At 44.2% G+C, this 14,229-nt stretch overlaps 1 protein-coding gene across 1 annotated transcript; it reads left to right on the plus strand.

Moving 5' to 3' along the window:
- Positions 1-366: 366 nt before the first annotated feature.
- LOC115381297 (alanine aminotransferase 2-like) lies at positions 367-7,769 on the plus strand. The gene is made up of 11 exons (XM_030082576.1): positions 367-471; positions 1,381-1,470; positions 1,671-1,779; positions 2,637-2,767; positions 4,842-5,088; positions 5,151-5,230; positions 5,400-5,536; positions 6,403-6,577; positions 6,649-6,804; positions 7,371-7,480; positions 7,682-7,769. The coding sequence occupies exons 1-11, from the start codon at positions 367-369 to the stop codon at positions 7,767-7,769; spliced, it is 1,428 nt and encodes a 475-aa protein (XP_029938436.1).
- Positions 7,770-14,229: the final 6,460 nt, after the last annotated feature.

Consider the following 14,229-nt stretch of genomic DNA (forward strand, 5'->3'; position numbering starts at 1 on the left):
AAACTTCTTTTGGTGCTTTTTTTAAATGACAGTTTTAAAATATTTTTGTGTTACTTCAATCTGTCTTTTTTGTTGCATTTAATACCATTTTTCTTTTATTTAATTTTAGATTATATTTACATTATATTGTATTTTTGTTAGTTCTAATATCAGCAATGTCTGAGTGGGTGCCTGGCCGTGGAACACTTTGTTCTGAGCTTTGTCCAGGAGGAAAGTTAAACGATGACTGATAAGTCAGCGGAATTCTTCACCAGTGTCTCACTGACGGCCTGACCTGAGGTCTGTCAGACCGCCGCCGAAAAGATTCCTGCTTTTATTTCCTTCAAGCATTTCTAGAACTAAAACAGAGAAAAGAATAAAATCAGGATGACTTCCCTGCAACATGTGAATGGAAAAGTGAAGGGAATCAGAGTTTCTGCGCAGAGCAAGCTGCAGAGTCTGGCTGCAGGCATCACACAGGAGATACAGCTGGTGAGTACAACAAAAATGCCTTTAATTACAAAATACTTTATCTTCAAAGCAGGATACATTCTCACCTTTCATTCCTTTATACTCTGCACTGCTTTTGTTTCAATAAATTGTCTGCATGCCCCACTTTCTTTCTATGATGTCACTTTTAGCATGATTTTTTCACATTTTCCATAAATTTCAGCTGAAAACCAATGACCTATTTTTCTGAGGAGTGTTTCAGTCTCTAAAGAAGTCTCCAAAACCATCATAAAGTGACTAACAAATACAAAAATTCATGTAGAATACCAGCGTATCGCCACCTTATGCCTTAACAGATTCTTAAAATATGAAATATGATTTTTTTGATGTAGACAGTTGCTCTAAAGTTTACTGTATAAATTATCTGCTGATGTTTTTAGGAGATTTTAGGAGCTACAGAGCCGCCGTCGTACAGAAGTCCTCAAACTGCACAACATATTCTGCCACAAAATCAGTCTGATTGTTTCTTTGATCAGATGAAAGAAACACAAGTTAACTTGTAGGATATGTTAAAAAAAAAACACAACAACAACAAATACTGTCACATGAGAGCAAGCTTGTATATTAACCTGCGTGGGTCGGCGGCTGCTGTGATCACGGCGGACGACATTCCAGAGCTAATTTGAAATCACTTACCCAGAGGCACCGCAATCTGGCATCACAAGGATCGCACAAGACCAGAGAGAATCTTCCTCCCAGTCCCTTAACAGTCTCACGCGCTGATATTGGTTTACGGGTCACATGTTGACGGGATGTAAAGTTTGATACGGAGCCACGAGGCGGCTGGTTCGCCATGTTGGATAAATCTAACTGAAGGCAGCGGTTCATGTCCTGATTCAATGCCACAAGGTTCGCACATAACAAATATGATCATAACAAATACTTATACAGGGGGCAGAAAAACCTTTCCAGGAGGTGACTGATGTCAGCTCAGGCGATCCTCACCGAGCGGGGATAAAACCTCTGTCGTTTGTTCGGCAGGTGAGTTTCCGGTTCCTTTTTTAACAAATTGCAACTTTATTCTGTTTAAAATCAGCTAAATGGTGAATAACGTTTTTGAAATTATGAAAAGAAAAAAAAAAAAAAAACAGCAGCACCCACTAGTGGCTCCAGGTGGAATCTACAAAGTTTTGGGTGTTTCCGTGTGGCCATGTCAACATGGAAACGCTGTCTGTCGTCAGGTGCTGGCGCTCTGTCTGTACCCTCAGCTGCTGGAACACTCAAACTTCCCCGCGGACGTCGGTCAGCGAGCTCTCAGGATGCTGGAGGCCTGCGATGGAGGGAGCGTAGGTGAGGAAAAGAAAGCCTTATTCTGGACCGGACATGAAAAATCTGCCACGGCAGGTCAGGCTTTATGTGACTTCGTCTGTCACAGAGAAGTAGAGAATACCCAAATGCAAACACAGGAGCAAACATGTAAAAATGAAGCACTGGAATTGAATGTAGATGCAAAATGTGAAAACTCTTCAAGGAATGATGTGAATTCTTTAAGAAATCAGTCGCTAGGAGAGTCTCTAGTGGACTTCTCTCATCAATTTGGGCCCTGCTATCAGTTAAAACATTGTGGGTTTTTTTTCCTTTTGAGCATCTTTCCAGCTCCACTCATGGTGAATTACATGCAGTTGAAACTGTAATTGGCGAAGCCAGTGATTGATTACGTGACACAAAGCTGGTGTTACTCCACCAATCAGACAAACAAGTCTAGGAGTCTCAAAACAACGGAAAACAGATTCTCTTTCCGCTGTATGGTTCTGAACCAAGAAGTGAAGGTCCAATGGAAGTTAATGTGAGGCCTACACTTTTGCGTTCTCAAGGGTCCAAAAATGACAAGCTACACAAATAACAAATAAATACAAGGTCAAGATGCAGGGAAAATGTACATCATGCAATATTCAGACTGAAAGTACAGGTCCTTCTCAAAAAATTAGCATATTGTGATAAAGTTCAGTGTTTTCTGTAATGTACTGATAAACATTAGACTTTCATATATATTAGATTCATTACACACAACTGAAGTAGGTCTAGCCTTTTATTGTTTTAATATTGATGATCTTGGCCTCCTCTTGTGCCTCCACATCCTCAGTCAGGAAACAAACCTGAACACCCTCCATCTGATTTCTTCTGTAATTTGCATGATCGATTTACAGGTTCGTACACGCCCTCCTCTGGGATGCTCTACTGCAGACAACGCATCTCTGAATTCATCCGCAGACGGGACGGCGTCCCCTCCAGCCCCGGCGACGTCTTCCTCCCCGCTGGCTCCCAGAAGGCTCTGACGGTACCAGCATGAAAACACAGGCACCGGGATTCACCTGGATCACATCAGGAAAACTCAACCCTTCATGTTTATGTAGCCTAGGAGGTGCAGGGACCAGTGTGGGGAACCAGGTTCAATTCCCAGCTGCAACATTAACCAAGTTGTACAAATATACGTATATACAAGCCCAGGTGGAGCCGCCCTGTATATAAAAAAATCTAATCAAAAATCAACAGCCAAATAAACTGTAGTGATCAATATAATATAGATACAGATATAAACGGTTGCACATCTGTGGAGATTGTCAAATCCCAATGGGGTTGGCAGCACAGTAACAGATGCAGGATTGAAGAACTACTTTAAAAAAAAAACGATGTAAAAAAACCCACAAACCTTTGATCTACGTCAATGCGTCTGACAAAATATCACTTATAAGTTTGAACCTGAGCTATATGGAGATTATTCAAAATAATGCCGAATAAAATCCTGCTGTTCTTCATTCAGGCTTTATTCATGCGGGCATTCACGTTTTAACATTGAATTGCACCTGTGTGAAAATGTCAGATTGGAAGAGTAGAATAGAATAAAATAGAATAGAATAGAATAGAATAGAATAGAATAGAATAGAATAGAATAGAACTGGATTTCTTCTGTGTTGCTTCATAAAACCTATTCAACAAAATCCATTAGCCTTTCTAAGTACGTACATAAAAAAAACAAAATTGTTACAAATATCTGCTAAACTAGAAAAACTTTTTTCGATTGTATTCTCATTCATTTTTTTGTTCTGTTTTAAATCACCCGTTTAATGGCAGCAGATCACTTTGAAGTAGAAATAGTTTCTCCTCTCACATGATTTAAGGAGCATCAGCAATGTCATGTAAAGTGGAACACCAGGAGTTTTTTTGTTTTTGCTGTTTCTTCGTCATAATTTGCATCTGATTGTGCTGACTTCTGGAACAAGCACTGCTAAGACAACACTTTACCGTTTGCCATGAACATTTATTAACCAGTGCAAGAAACTCAGGAGAAATTGTTGCAAACTCACGAGAACCGTTGTGCAAAAAAAAACCCCAACAACAACAAACAGACAACAAAAAAATCTGTTAATGTTACTGAGCATTGGGCAGCCTTCCTGTTGCTGTCAGGAGTTCCTTCATGTTTAAATTAACATACGAGTGTGTAACATTGACCCTCATTTCCTGGAACCACAGATGGCAACAAGTAAAAAGGTAAGCAAGGATTTGGTCCAGGAAACATGAGAGGATTGTCTTTGATTAAGCAGGAGTTTAGTGAATTTGTAATTATTGATGCAAACTCTTTGGGTAGAACTGAAACTATCAGCATCCTGATGTGCAGAGTTACTCTGCAAATATTTTCATGTACAACAAAATCAACAAAATCACTGAGCCTTTGGGGCTGATATTAGTTTTAGCGTTGACATGTTTACACTTTAAATACACATAAGAACGGGTTCAAAGTGCTGCAGAAGGTGTAAACGTCACTGCTGCCAACTCCCAGACCAGTAAAGTACCTTTCAGCTGTCCTAAACGTCGCTTTACATCTCTGAGTCATGTTTCACCCAATCAGCATATTTGGCCAACTGCAGATGTTTATGATGGACTCTGGAGAGAAACACCAGTGAGAGAGAGGCAGGAGGGGAGTTTTGAAAAGAAAATAACACAAGAATATGTCTAGAAGTACTTTAAGTGTTGCTAAATTTGTCGCAAGTAGCTTTTCACAAAAAGCTGCAAGGTTTTGAAAGGCAGTTGGCAAGTGGACAACTCTGCCTGTTTTACATAGAGCAGTTTTAAATCAATCCACCAGAGGGTGCTGCGTTAAAACAACAGACAGCCAAGCAGCAGGAAGAAGAGCAGAGAAGAGGGAGGTCAGTGGTCACCGTGGTGGTGATGCAAAGAGGAGCAGTGGGATTGTTTCGCTCCTCTCGTCAACACTGAGCCCCACAGTTAAATGTAGAACTGGCACCTTGAACTAGCGAGCTAGCACGTGCTAGCCAGAAGGCAGAGATGTTGCTGTCGTTGATGCTGTACCCAGCGCTGCTGATCTTCCACTTTCATGACTCATTCATGCTCAGAATGTCCTGAAGCTGTTGTGCAAGGGAGTGGAGGGTCACCCCCCGGCGGGCGTGCTGACCCCACGGCCCTGCCCGCACACCCTGCCCGCCCTGCTGGACGAGGCCGAGGTCACTCTGGCGCCCTACCAGCTGTCCGAGCAGCGAGGCTGGGCCGTGGACCTGGAGGAGCTGCGCCGAGCGGTGAAGGCCGCCCGCCGGCACTGCGAGCCCAGGGCCATTTACATCAGCAACCCAGGAAACCCCACAGGTAAGATAATGGAAATCCACCAGTTTGACTGCTGCTTCTCACTGATCCTGCTGCTCCTGTAGGTCATGTGCAGGACAGGGAGTCAATAGAGGAGGTGATTCGGTTCGCGGCAGCGGAGAGACTCGTACTGCTGGTTGATGAGGTAAGTTTTAACCTCAGATTGGACTCCAAACACGACAGTGATTTTAAATGGAAAGGCAAAACTTCTGTGGCATTTCGGGGTGCATGTGACAGTGCTGCTCGGAGCCACAGAAAATGCGACTTTTTTGAGAATAGCTTCCAACGTGAAACTTTTAACCTGTGTTCTCCAGGTCTACCAGAACAGTGTGTTGGGACACGGCAGCGAGTTCATCTCCTATAAGAAAGTCCTGCTCAAGATGAACAGAGAGCTGGTAGACACAGTGGAGCTGTTTTCCATCCACTCGCTGTCCGGGGCCTACACTGGAGAGTGAGTCCTGCACGTCTCTGTTGACCGTTAACTCAGCTGCTGCCAGCTGATTCAGAGCCGTGGGCCCCAGACTGCCAGCAGTTAGAACGTTTTCACTGATCTTCCAAGACCACAGAGTATTGAGTTCTAGGACTCAGTAAACACTGAAATGACCAAATGAAAGAGTAGACTCCCTTCTTTCATCAGGAAAAAAACATTTGTTTTACTGTTCTTTAGTATTCGGCCATAGACCATAGGGGGGTTTCACCAAAAACGCTAGTCTCTGTTCAAAAAAAGAGAGGAAACGGGGACTTTGATGCTAATATTTTTTTGCTTTAAGGAAACCTCAAACATCTGAACAGGCTCTGTGAAACTCAGCCCATATTTCACAAAGTCCAGCTCGGTCCCCACAGCCCTGCTCATCCTGACCGCGGTCTCCGTCGTCTGCTCTGTAAATCTAAGTATCGCGACTCGGTGTGAGCTGCCTGAAGTTCTCTGAAGTTCTCACGTCGCCATGTTCTTCGTTTCCCTCCAAGTTGTTCTCCTCTTCTTCTCATGCGATCATCGGTTCTTCTTTTATCTAAAGAGTTTACACTGCCACCAACAGTTTCATGCCGTCACTGCAGTTCTGTTAAAAATGTTTGAAATTTGTTCACAAGGTCCACCAGCCTGTCCCCAAGTCCGACCCCCTGAAAAACGTGATTGACGTCTATAGATGTCAGTGGCAGTCAGTGAGTTAATGGCTTAAAGCTTTTCCAGTCTAAACTGCCCAATGTAAGAATCAAAGTAATTCCGATGTTTCTCTCATTCTGAGGTGCTTTTTGAACTGCTGAAGCTGTAAAAACATGCAAAGGGAGTTTACCAGGCACCATGCGTCTCTGGCTCAGGTGTGGTCTGCGGGCCGGGTACATAGAGACATTCAACATGGACCCAAAGATGAAGTATTATCTGGATGTCATCCTGTGTGGCGACATTAGCACTCCGGTCACCGGACAGCTCGCTCTGGATCTGATGCTCAACCCGCCGACCCCTGGCGACGCCTCCTATGATACACACATGCAGGTGAGGGTCAAGCAAGCTGGTGGTCTATGTATCCGCTGAAAATCAACTCTCTGCTCATCTGTTTGACAAAGGAGACCCTCCATATCCAGACCACCCTGTGCCACAACGCTCAGAGGGGTCATGAGCTCCTGAATGATCTACCAGGAATGAGCTGTCAGCCAGCGATGGGAGGAATCTACCTTTATCCCCGTCTGGACTTACCGTCTGGGTTTATAAAACACGCAGAGGTGAAATACACAACCATCACTGCCAGTATGGGTACTCTGTGTTGTATTGATTCTGATCCGCACTACTGGTGTCGTTGCATCCATAACCCCACCTATACAAACTAGGAGCAGTGAGCCGTCACTCTGCGGTGCCTGGGAAGCACTGGGTGTTGAGGGACTGATCAGGAACCCATTTGAACTTGTAAACTTCCAATTCCAAGTCCACTTCTCAAAACTCTTGGCCACCACTGCTCAGGAACTACAAGAAGAAGAGATGCAGTGCATGTCTTTCTGTTGGGAGAGTGTGTGGTTTTCCAAGACAAAAGCCTGGCAGTTCAATGGCCCATCCGGCCCTGTCCAAGGCATTGAACTACAACCTACCCCAATGGTGCATGAGTGCAACACACCATGTAAAGCAAGACTGTCCAGTCTTGGTCCCTAACAGCCGGCGTTCAGAATGTTTTTGGTCTTTTCCAGTTGCAACACACCTGACTGCAATAAGCAACATCAATGGGTGGTGCTCTCAAGAGAATACTCAAAGTTTTGGTCATTCGTTGTGTTTTTGTCATGTTTTCATGTGTCTTCAGAGCCTGGGAATTGAAGCAGATGTTCTGTACTGTCAAAGGCTTCTGGAAGAAGAGGGTGTGTTGGCAGGCGCAGGTCAGGATAATGGAACAGTCGACAGCCATCATCTGAGGTAAAGCACAGTTCAGTCAGAAGTCTTTTCCATAGTGTCAGTCACCTCATCACATCTAACGGGACATGGTCAAAAATTCCTCTGAAAATATTTACATGAGACATAAATGACAGATATATCGGATGAATCAAAACCAGCCCTCAGCAGTTTAGTCAGGATGTTAAATCTGATGGATTGTCTCTCTTGTCTTTCCTGTTCCAGATTATGTTTCTTTGTTCCGTCTGCGACCTTTGAGACGGTCCTGGCTCGTCTCTGCTCCTTTCACCTCCACATCATGGAAACTGTGTAGTCACTTCCTTGAAGTTGTTCACAATGAGAGCTGAAGGAAATTTAAATTAGACTCAGTATGTTGTTCAATGTCACTCTGGCATCTTCATCAGAATCACTGAGTTATCAATGACAAGTTACAAAATAATCAAAAGTTTAGGTGTTGTTACAAATCTTCACACATTGACACACAGATCAGTGCAAGAACAACAGTCTTAAAATAATAATTTGCTAATTTTACACCATTTTCTGAGGTTGGGTTCTTCTGCTTTTGCTGTGTCCCACATGCTGGTCTGCTAACTTCAAGCAGGAGAAACACTAAATAGCACAAAATCAAAAATCCTTTTAAAATTATCTCATTATCCCTTGATAAAACAAGTCATTTGAATCTTTTTTCTCTCTTTATAATTATAATAACCATTTCTCTAAAATTGCTGTCCACCCTGTGGCCATGGGGTGATCGAACCCTTTTTAGAAACCATCACATTTTGTCTTTCTTCAGAGAATCTTGAACCAACTGTTGCAAGTACAGTGAGCATCTCTACCTATACTTCCTAATTTCCACATTTTTATGTTTGTAGTAAGATGTTATCACATGACAGCATTTTTTTTTTTGTTATTGTATTTGATTGCAATTAATATTAAACATATTTTACTTCAAGAAGGCTGGAGAGTCAACTGGAAGCTGCGTTGTTACACATTTCATTGTCGCTATGGATTTAATTCTCATTAAAAGTTATTTTGTTTACATCAGGGTGGGGATGTTGCAGGTGGAGCGTACCAGCCTCTTTCCTAGAAAATCTGCCCCGTTTTCTCAGTTGGCAGGTTTGGGTTATTGTACGTTGTTTTTACGCCTACCATGACACATTTGCCTTGCTTATTTGGTTTATTGATTTGTGCATTACAAGGCCATTCCAAGTTTCATTCTGTTTCTTGTCAGTAATGTTCCTCCTCATAGTCAACTGCTGTTGTGTGGTTGTAATACCAACGGTTCACCACCAGATGGCGCCTGAGCTCTGTGGTGCAGAAAGATGTTAGAGTCCAGCTCCAACTTTTTTTAAATTTCTTTATTCATTTTTCATCCTTGAAATGTCAAATAAAAAAAAAAAAAAAACACCTCACATTAGTGTTATCCAGCACATTTTTTATCACCAAGGTGCTCACTCTCCAATTAGTCACTCTCATACTTCACTTCTCTTGGTGCAGAAATGTCACCACAGCTCCAGCTCTTGCAGTTTTTGGTAACATGCAGGGGTGAACAGGTGAGTGGGGTGAACAGATAAACAGGAACACCCAGTGTTAGCAAGAAAACCTTCAAATCCTTTTATTTAAACCTTTTAATCATATCCCGACATCAGCAGTACAGGCATATTGTTTCAAGGCAACCTTTTTCCCTTACCAGCTGCTGCCACGGGGTAGCTGGTAAGAGCTGTCTCTGCCTTGTCCCTCTCTATAAAAAAAATTAAATAAAAATGACTGTTGATTGTTGTATGTGCTTTTCAGATGTGTAGTATGTGTTAATTCATAACAAAGGTAAAATGAAATATAACTTGCTGTGTTGCAGAAATGCTGTCATAAAAAAAAAAAACAGGATTGTGGTCAGGGAGGAGTCAGTCCAGCGAGTCTGTGACCGATTCAAAGCCCTACTGGTCTGGTTTGCTGGTCTGTCTCCCAGGACTGAGTTTAGCACCTCATGATGTGGGTTGTGTTTGAGTCGACTGCTGCCGATGTATCCAAGGTCCCTCTTCTGGTCTCTGTCCTCTTTTTGAGTTTGTGTCAGAGTTGAAACTCCTGTGGTACTCTGCAGCCTCCGTCTCACATCAGATGTCTTCAGATATGCACTCGGTCTGAGTCGCTCCCTCCAATTTAGTTTGGACCTCAGATGTAGACCACAGAGCGAAGAAACACTGGGTCTCATCCTCAGTCCACTGCTGCTTGGCTTCCATGTTGGTCGAATAGCAGGTGGTTGTTTGCTCCCTGCAGACTCCTTCTATATAACCGAACCCCCAGGAAGTCACATAACGGTGCTCACTCCGCCCAGGAAGGACGAGATGCTAGCTCAGCAGCGGTTTGTCTTTGAAAGACTTCCTGCAGCACTGTGATTGACTCTAGAGGTCATGCTTGACCCACCTGTACCTGGTCACCCAGCATTAGGAATATAGACAGGAGAGGAAACCTGAGCAGTCACAATGCTTCAGACTGAGTGTTCAGGCACCTGCAGGCTCAGTCTCAGTCTATATCATCCTTTATAACGTCAGCATGAAATGTTTAATAACTTAATTTTTCAGTTTCTCAGGGTGTAAAACATTCATGTTACTAAAAAAACAAACCTTGCTATTGTGTGTGCAGTTGTGTGTGTGTGTGTGTGTGTGTGTGTGTGTGTGTGTGTGTCCACGTTCATGTGTCTGTGCACGCATGCATCGTATGTGTACTCAGCACTGTTTGTGTTACTTTGTGAGTATTTCCGTGTATGTGTCGTTGTTTTTAACTAAATGTGTGCTTCAACTGTTTTCACATTTATCAACATATTTCTTGTTGCGTCTCACGAGTTCGATCAAATAAATGTGCATAGACGAGGGCTGGGACAACTAGTCAAACTAGTCGACTAAGACTAGCCATTACTGACTAGTTGACTAGTTTTTAACTAGTTATTTAGGATTATTTTTCTACAGTTTAAGGTCGTGTATGACTGTTTAGGTGTCGTATGCTTGTCTGTCATGTTTGTTTTGCAGAGAGATGAAGCAGAAGCTGGCAGTGCAGCGCTCCACTGCGGCCACATAGCTCACCGTATTCATGTCATATTCTCTTATTGCAGTTTTGTTCCTGAGTTTTTGAACTTCACTGTTAAGATTCAAACTTTGTTCACTATAAGAATGAGTCTGCGACTGACACAGAACTGAACAGAACTGGTACAGAACTTCAACTCAACCCTGGTGTTTGTTAGAGTCTCTGACTGACGGTGAGCCAGAGTCTGTGCTGTCAACCAGATCAGCAGCCCTGTGCTCCTACAACCAGCGGAGAGGTTTTGAGGTTTGGTTTTTTTTTTCCAATATCTTAATCTAAAATGCAGTGTTATTAATAATTCATAGTGAAGCGGTGTGCAGAGCTGCCAGCAGACAGCGCTGTCTGAACAGGTGTGTTAGAGCAGCCAGGCAACAGGTGAGCGGCCAGCTGCAGCTCGCTGACGGGCTTCACGGCGCCTCGGACTAACCCTCTGCAGGTTCTTCAGGGAGGAACATAACCGGCTCCGTCCCAGAGGCTTTGTTCCAAGGTCAGGTGAAGTCCAGGTGAGTCCCAGCACACACACCAACATGGACGACAGCCTCAGCTTTACACTGAAACATTGAGTCTCAGTATGAACACACACAGGTGGACAGGTGGAGTAGAGCACTGGTTTCTAACCATGTTCTCGAGGAATACGAGGTGATCCTCCACTCCTCCCTGTTCAACCCCACAAAAAAACTGAAAGGACCTCACAACACGGCCTCTTTCTTATATTCTACAATTAATTATTTTCCTCTGAGGATAATCTTCTTAATCAGGTGAGAGCGTTGTCCATCACATCACATCACTGAAAGCCTCAAAGGGAAATCAAGCAGAAAATGTGTTATTTTAGATCATGAAGGAAGAATTAGCAGATGAACTGTGACCTTTCCAAGTACTCTTTAACCGAGTGCTCAAAGAAGCCAACCCAGCACCGTGAGCGTGTGTGAGATATCTTCTGGTGTTCTTTCATGTGTCTTCCGCTGGCCTCCAGCTGCCAGGAGAGACTCCACCTGGGCGGGTTTTCGGTGTTGACGTGGGTTTGGCTGTGTTGCCTGGTTACCTGCATTCGCCATGGCGGACCACAGTGTGGCTTAATCTGGTGAGAGCCTCCCCTCGCTCCCCGCTCCTCCTCCCATCCTTTGGCTCAAATTCCACGCGCCGCCTCCAGGGAGCTGCCCTGCGTGGCTCCGCTCCGCCGCAGAGGCCTTTGATCAAGCCTCTCAGCGCGAGAGAAGCTCCTGAGACTAGTAATCCGTGAGGTGCGGGTCGGTTTCCTTTTTCCACCCGCTGATGAAACAGTGACAGGAGTAACTGCTGTGTTCGGCCCGTGAAAACTCAAAACTTTTATCGCACTTTGGGCGTCCGTTCACATGGCAACGGCGCTCGGAGCCACTGTGAACGGACAACGGCATGTACACACACCTGTTGCCATGGAAATGATTGGAACGCCTGAATTTGGTGATTTGGATATTGGAGCAAATACTTCTGGGAATTACAGTGGATGCAGAAATAAACTGTTCCTGTGCTTCATCTTTCCAGATCGGCCGCTGACCACACACTGACTGAAACACCGTCTCCGTGCTCCTGGAGATCGTTTCCCTCGCAGGTCAGTGGTTTTGTTTGCACGTCGACTCCCATTCAGAGCGGCCGCTCTTCAAACTGCGGCGCCCGCAATTTACTTTAACTAAGAGGCGTTTCAGGTTGCAAACTCTGCCTTCTGTTGTGAATGCATTATTGAAGAGGGCCTGACCCACAGGAGTGTTTCATCTGCAGCCACCGTGCCTGGACTATGGGAGAGGTGCTGCCCCCTTGTGTCACTCTCAAACTGTTTCTCCCACTTAAAAGCTGGATGGCTAAATAATCAGTGATTAACCTGCAGCTCTGGCTTAGAATTAGCAGAAAAAAAATTGAAAAGTAGTCAAAAGAACTGAAATAACCAGTGAAGGTATTGAAATGAATATTTAAAAAAGTTAAAAAAAAAAAATGAGTGGATTAACTCGATTGACTCTGAATTGTCTGTCGGACAAGGCTGTGAGGGACTAACCCTGATTGTCAAACTGTGGTAAGGTGGAACCCTGCTCATGGTCCATGGAGGAAAATCATATTAGAGAAATTAGATCAACTGTCATCAATAGTACAAATCCTTGAAGAGAAATGTATGAAGCTTGAAATGCATGTTTAAAATAAGTCACCCTTCATTTGTTGTATTTATGAGCTTGGTTATTTGATATGTTCCTTGCACGGGCCAGTGTTGTAAAAACACTGACTGCAATGTATTATATTAAAGTAATAAATCTAAAGCCATGTGTTCATGTTGGTCTTATCCTGGAGAGCTCAACATTTCCTGATACTGAAGAGAGACTTGCGGGTTTCCTCCACACGGGGGCAGCATCGGACAGTTCACCAGTTTCCTGTCGTTCACTGCGGAGCAACAGATGTTAGATGAGCTTAATAACTTTGATATAATGTCCAGAAAACTCTGGATTGTTCCTTTCTCAGTCATGCTTGTGACACTTTGTGGACATTCACCCACTTCTACATCTTCACCCTGCACCTCTGCTTGGTTTAGTCTTTTCAGTAATTAATTTACATATTTTGCTGTCATTGCATTGTATGCTTTTATGGATGCATATATTTGCATCTGAAGTTTTGTTTATAGGTTCACATTCTCCACATTAGTGAGTCAGAGCAACATGGTGAGACTGAAGCTTCTTTCGAAACAGAAGAGAAAAGAACATCAGTGTGGGAAGCAGGTTGTCAGCAAAATAAGAGCTTTAGTCAGTTTTAGATCGATAGAAGGCTCACAGTGACTTCGGGTGTTATGCAACAACCCACACTTGGTCTGCAAGTGTCCATGATTGAATATGTAAGGTGATTATCTCATTGTGTGTTTGCTCCCCCTGCTTTAAACTCATGTGTCTAATGTGCGAGCGTGGCCCGTACGGAGATCTGCAGGCCGAATGGCGTGCATGTGGCATTAATTAATTTCCCGCATAGTTGCTCTGATTGGCAACACCTGCCATTTCCTGACAGGCAGGTTTCAGGTGGAGCCGTTTGTCAGGTCGGAGTCGGGAGACGGAAAGGCTTTCCGGGCCCGGCGCGGCTCCCGAGGCCCTGGAGCGCCGGGGCTGCGTGTTTATGCGTGTAGGAGGAGGTTTACACGTTTGCTGCATTATTGTCACACCCGAGGGAGATCCCAGGCCTCCTCAGGCATGTCCTCCATCCTGTTTCATCAGCAGCCTGCTCATATATGGGCATCTTCCTTCCTCCTGCTCGGTTGTGCTGCGTCCGCTTCCTGGGCAAGCGCCCACCACCCCATCACACTCTCACACACACACACACACAGCCACACTCCTACTCGTGTTGGTTAGCTCTGGGCAGAGGGGGGAGTGCCTGTGCAGGAAGCAGTGTGGTTAATACTCATTTGATCACCTCTTCTGATGGCTGCGCTCGTGACCACTGCTGTTTGTGTTTCTTTTTCTGTTGTGTCTTTCTAGTTTTCTTTGTTTGGGAGTAGCATCCCTCTGTGGCTAAATGTGCAGGCTAATGACACCAGCTTATCTGTTTGTATATGTGTGCTGCTTTTTCCTCCCATCCCACTCATGCAGCTCTTCATCTTTTCCATGGAAGCGAAACTTTCAAAGGAAGTCCCTCCCAGGCCTCGTCTCCTTACATGCAGCACCGTGTGCAGAGCCACAAGTGTCAGATGAACACGT

The sequence above is a fragment of the Salarias fasciatus genome, chromosome 23, assembly GCF_902148845.1.
Source record: "Salarias fasciatus chromosome 23, fSalaFa1.1, whole genome shotgun sequence".
Classification (NCBI taxonomy): domain Eukaryota; kingdom Metazoa; phylum Chordata; class Actinopteri; order Blenniiformes; family Blenniidae; genus Salarias; species Salarias fasciatus.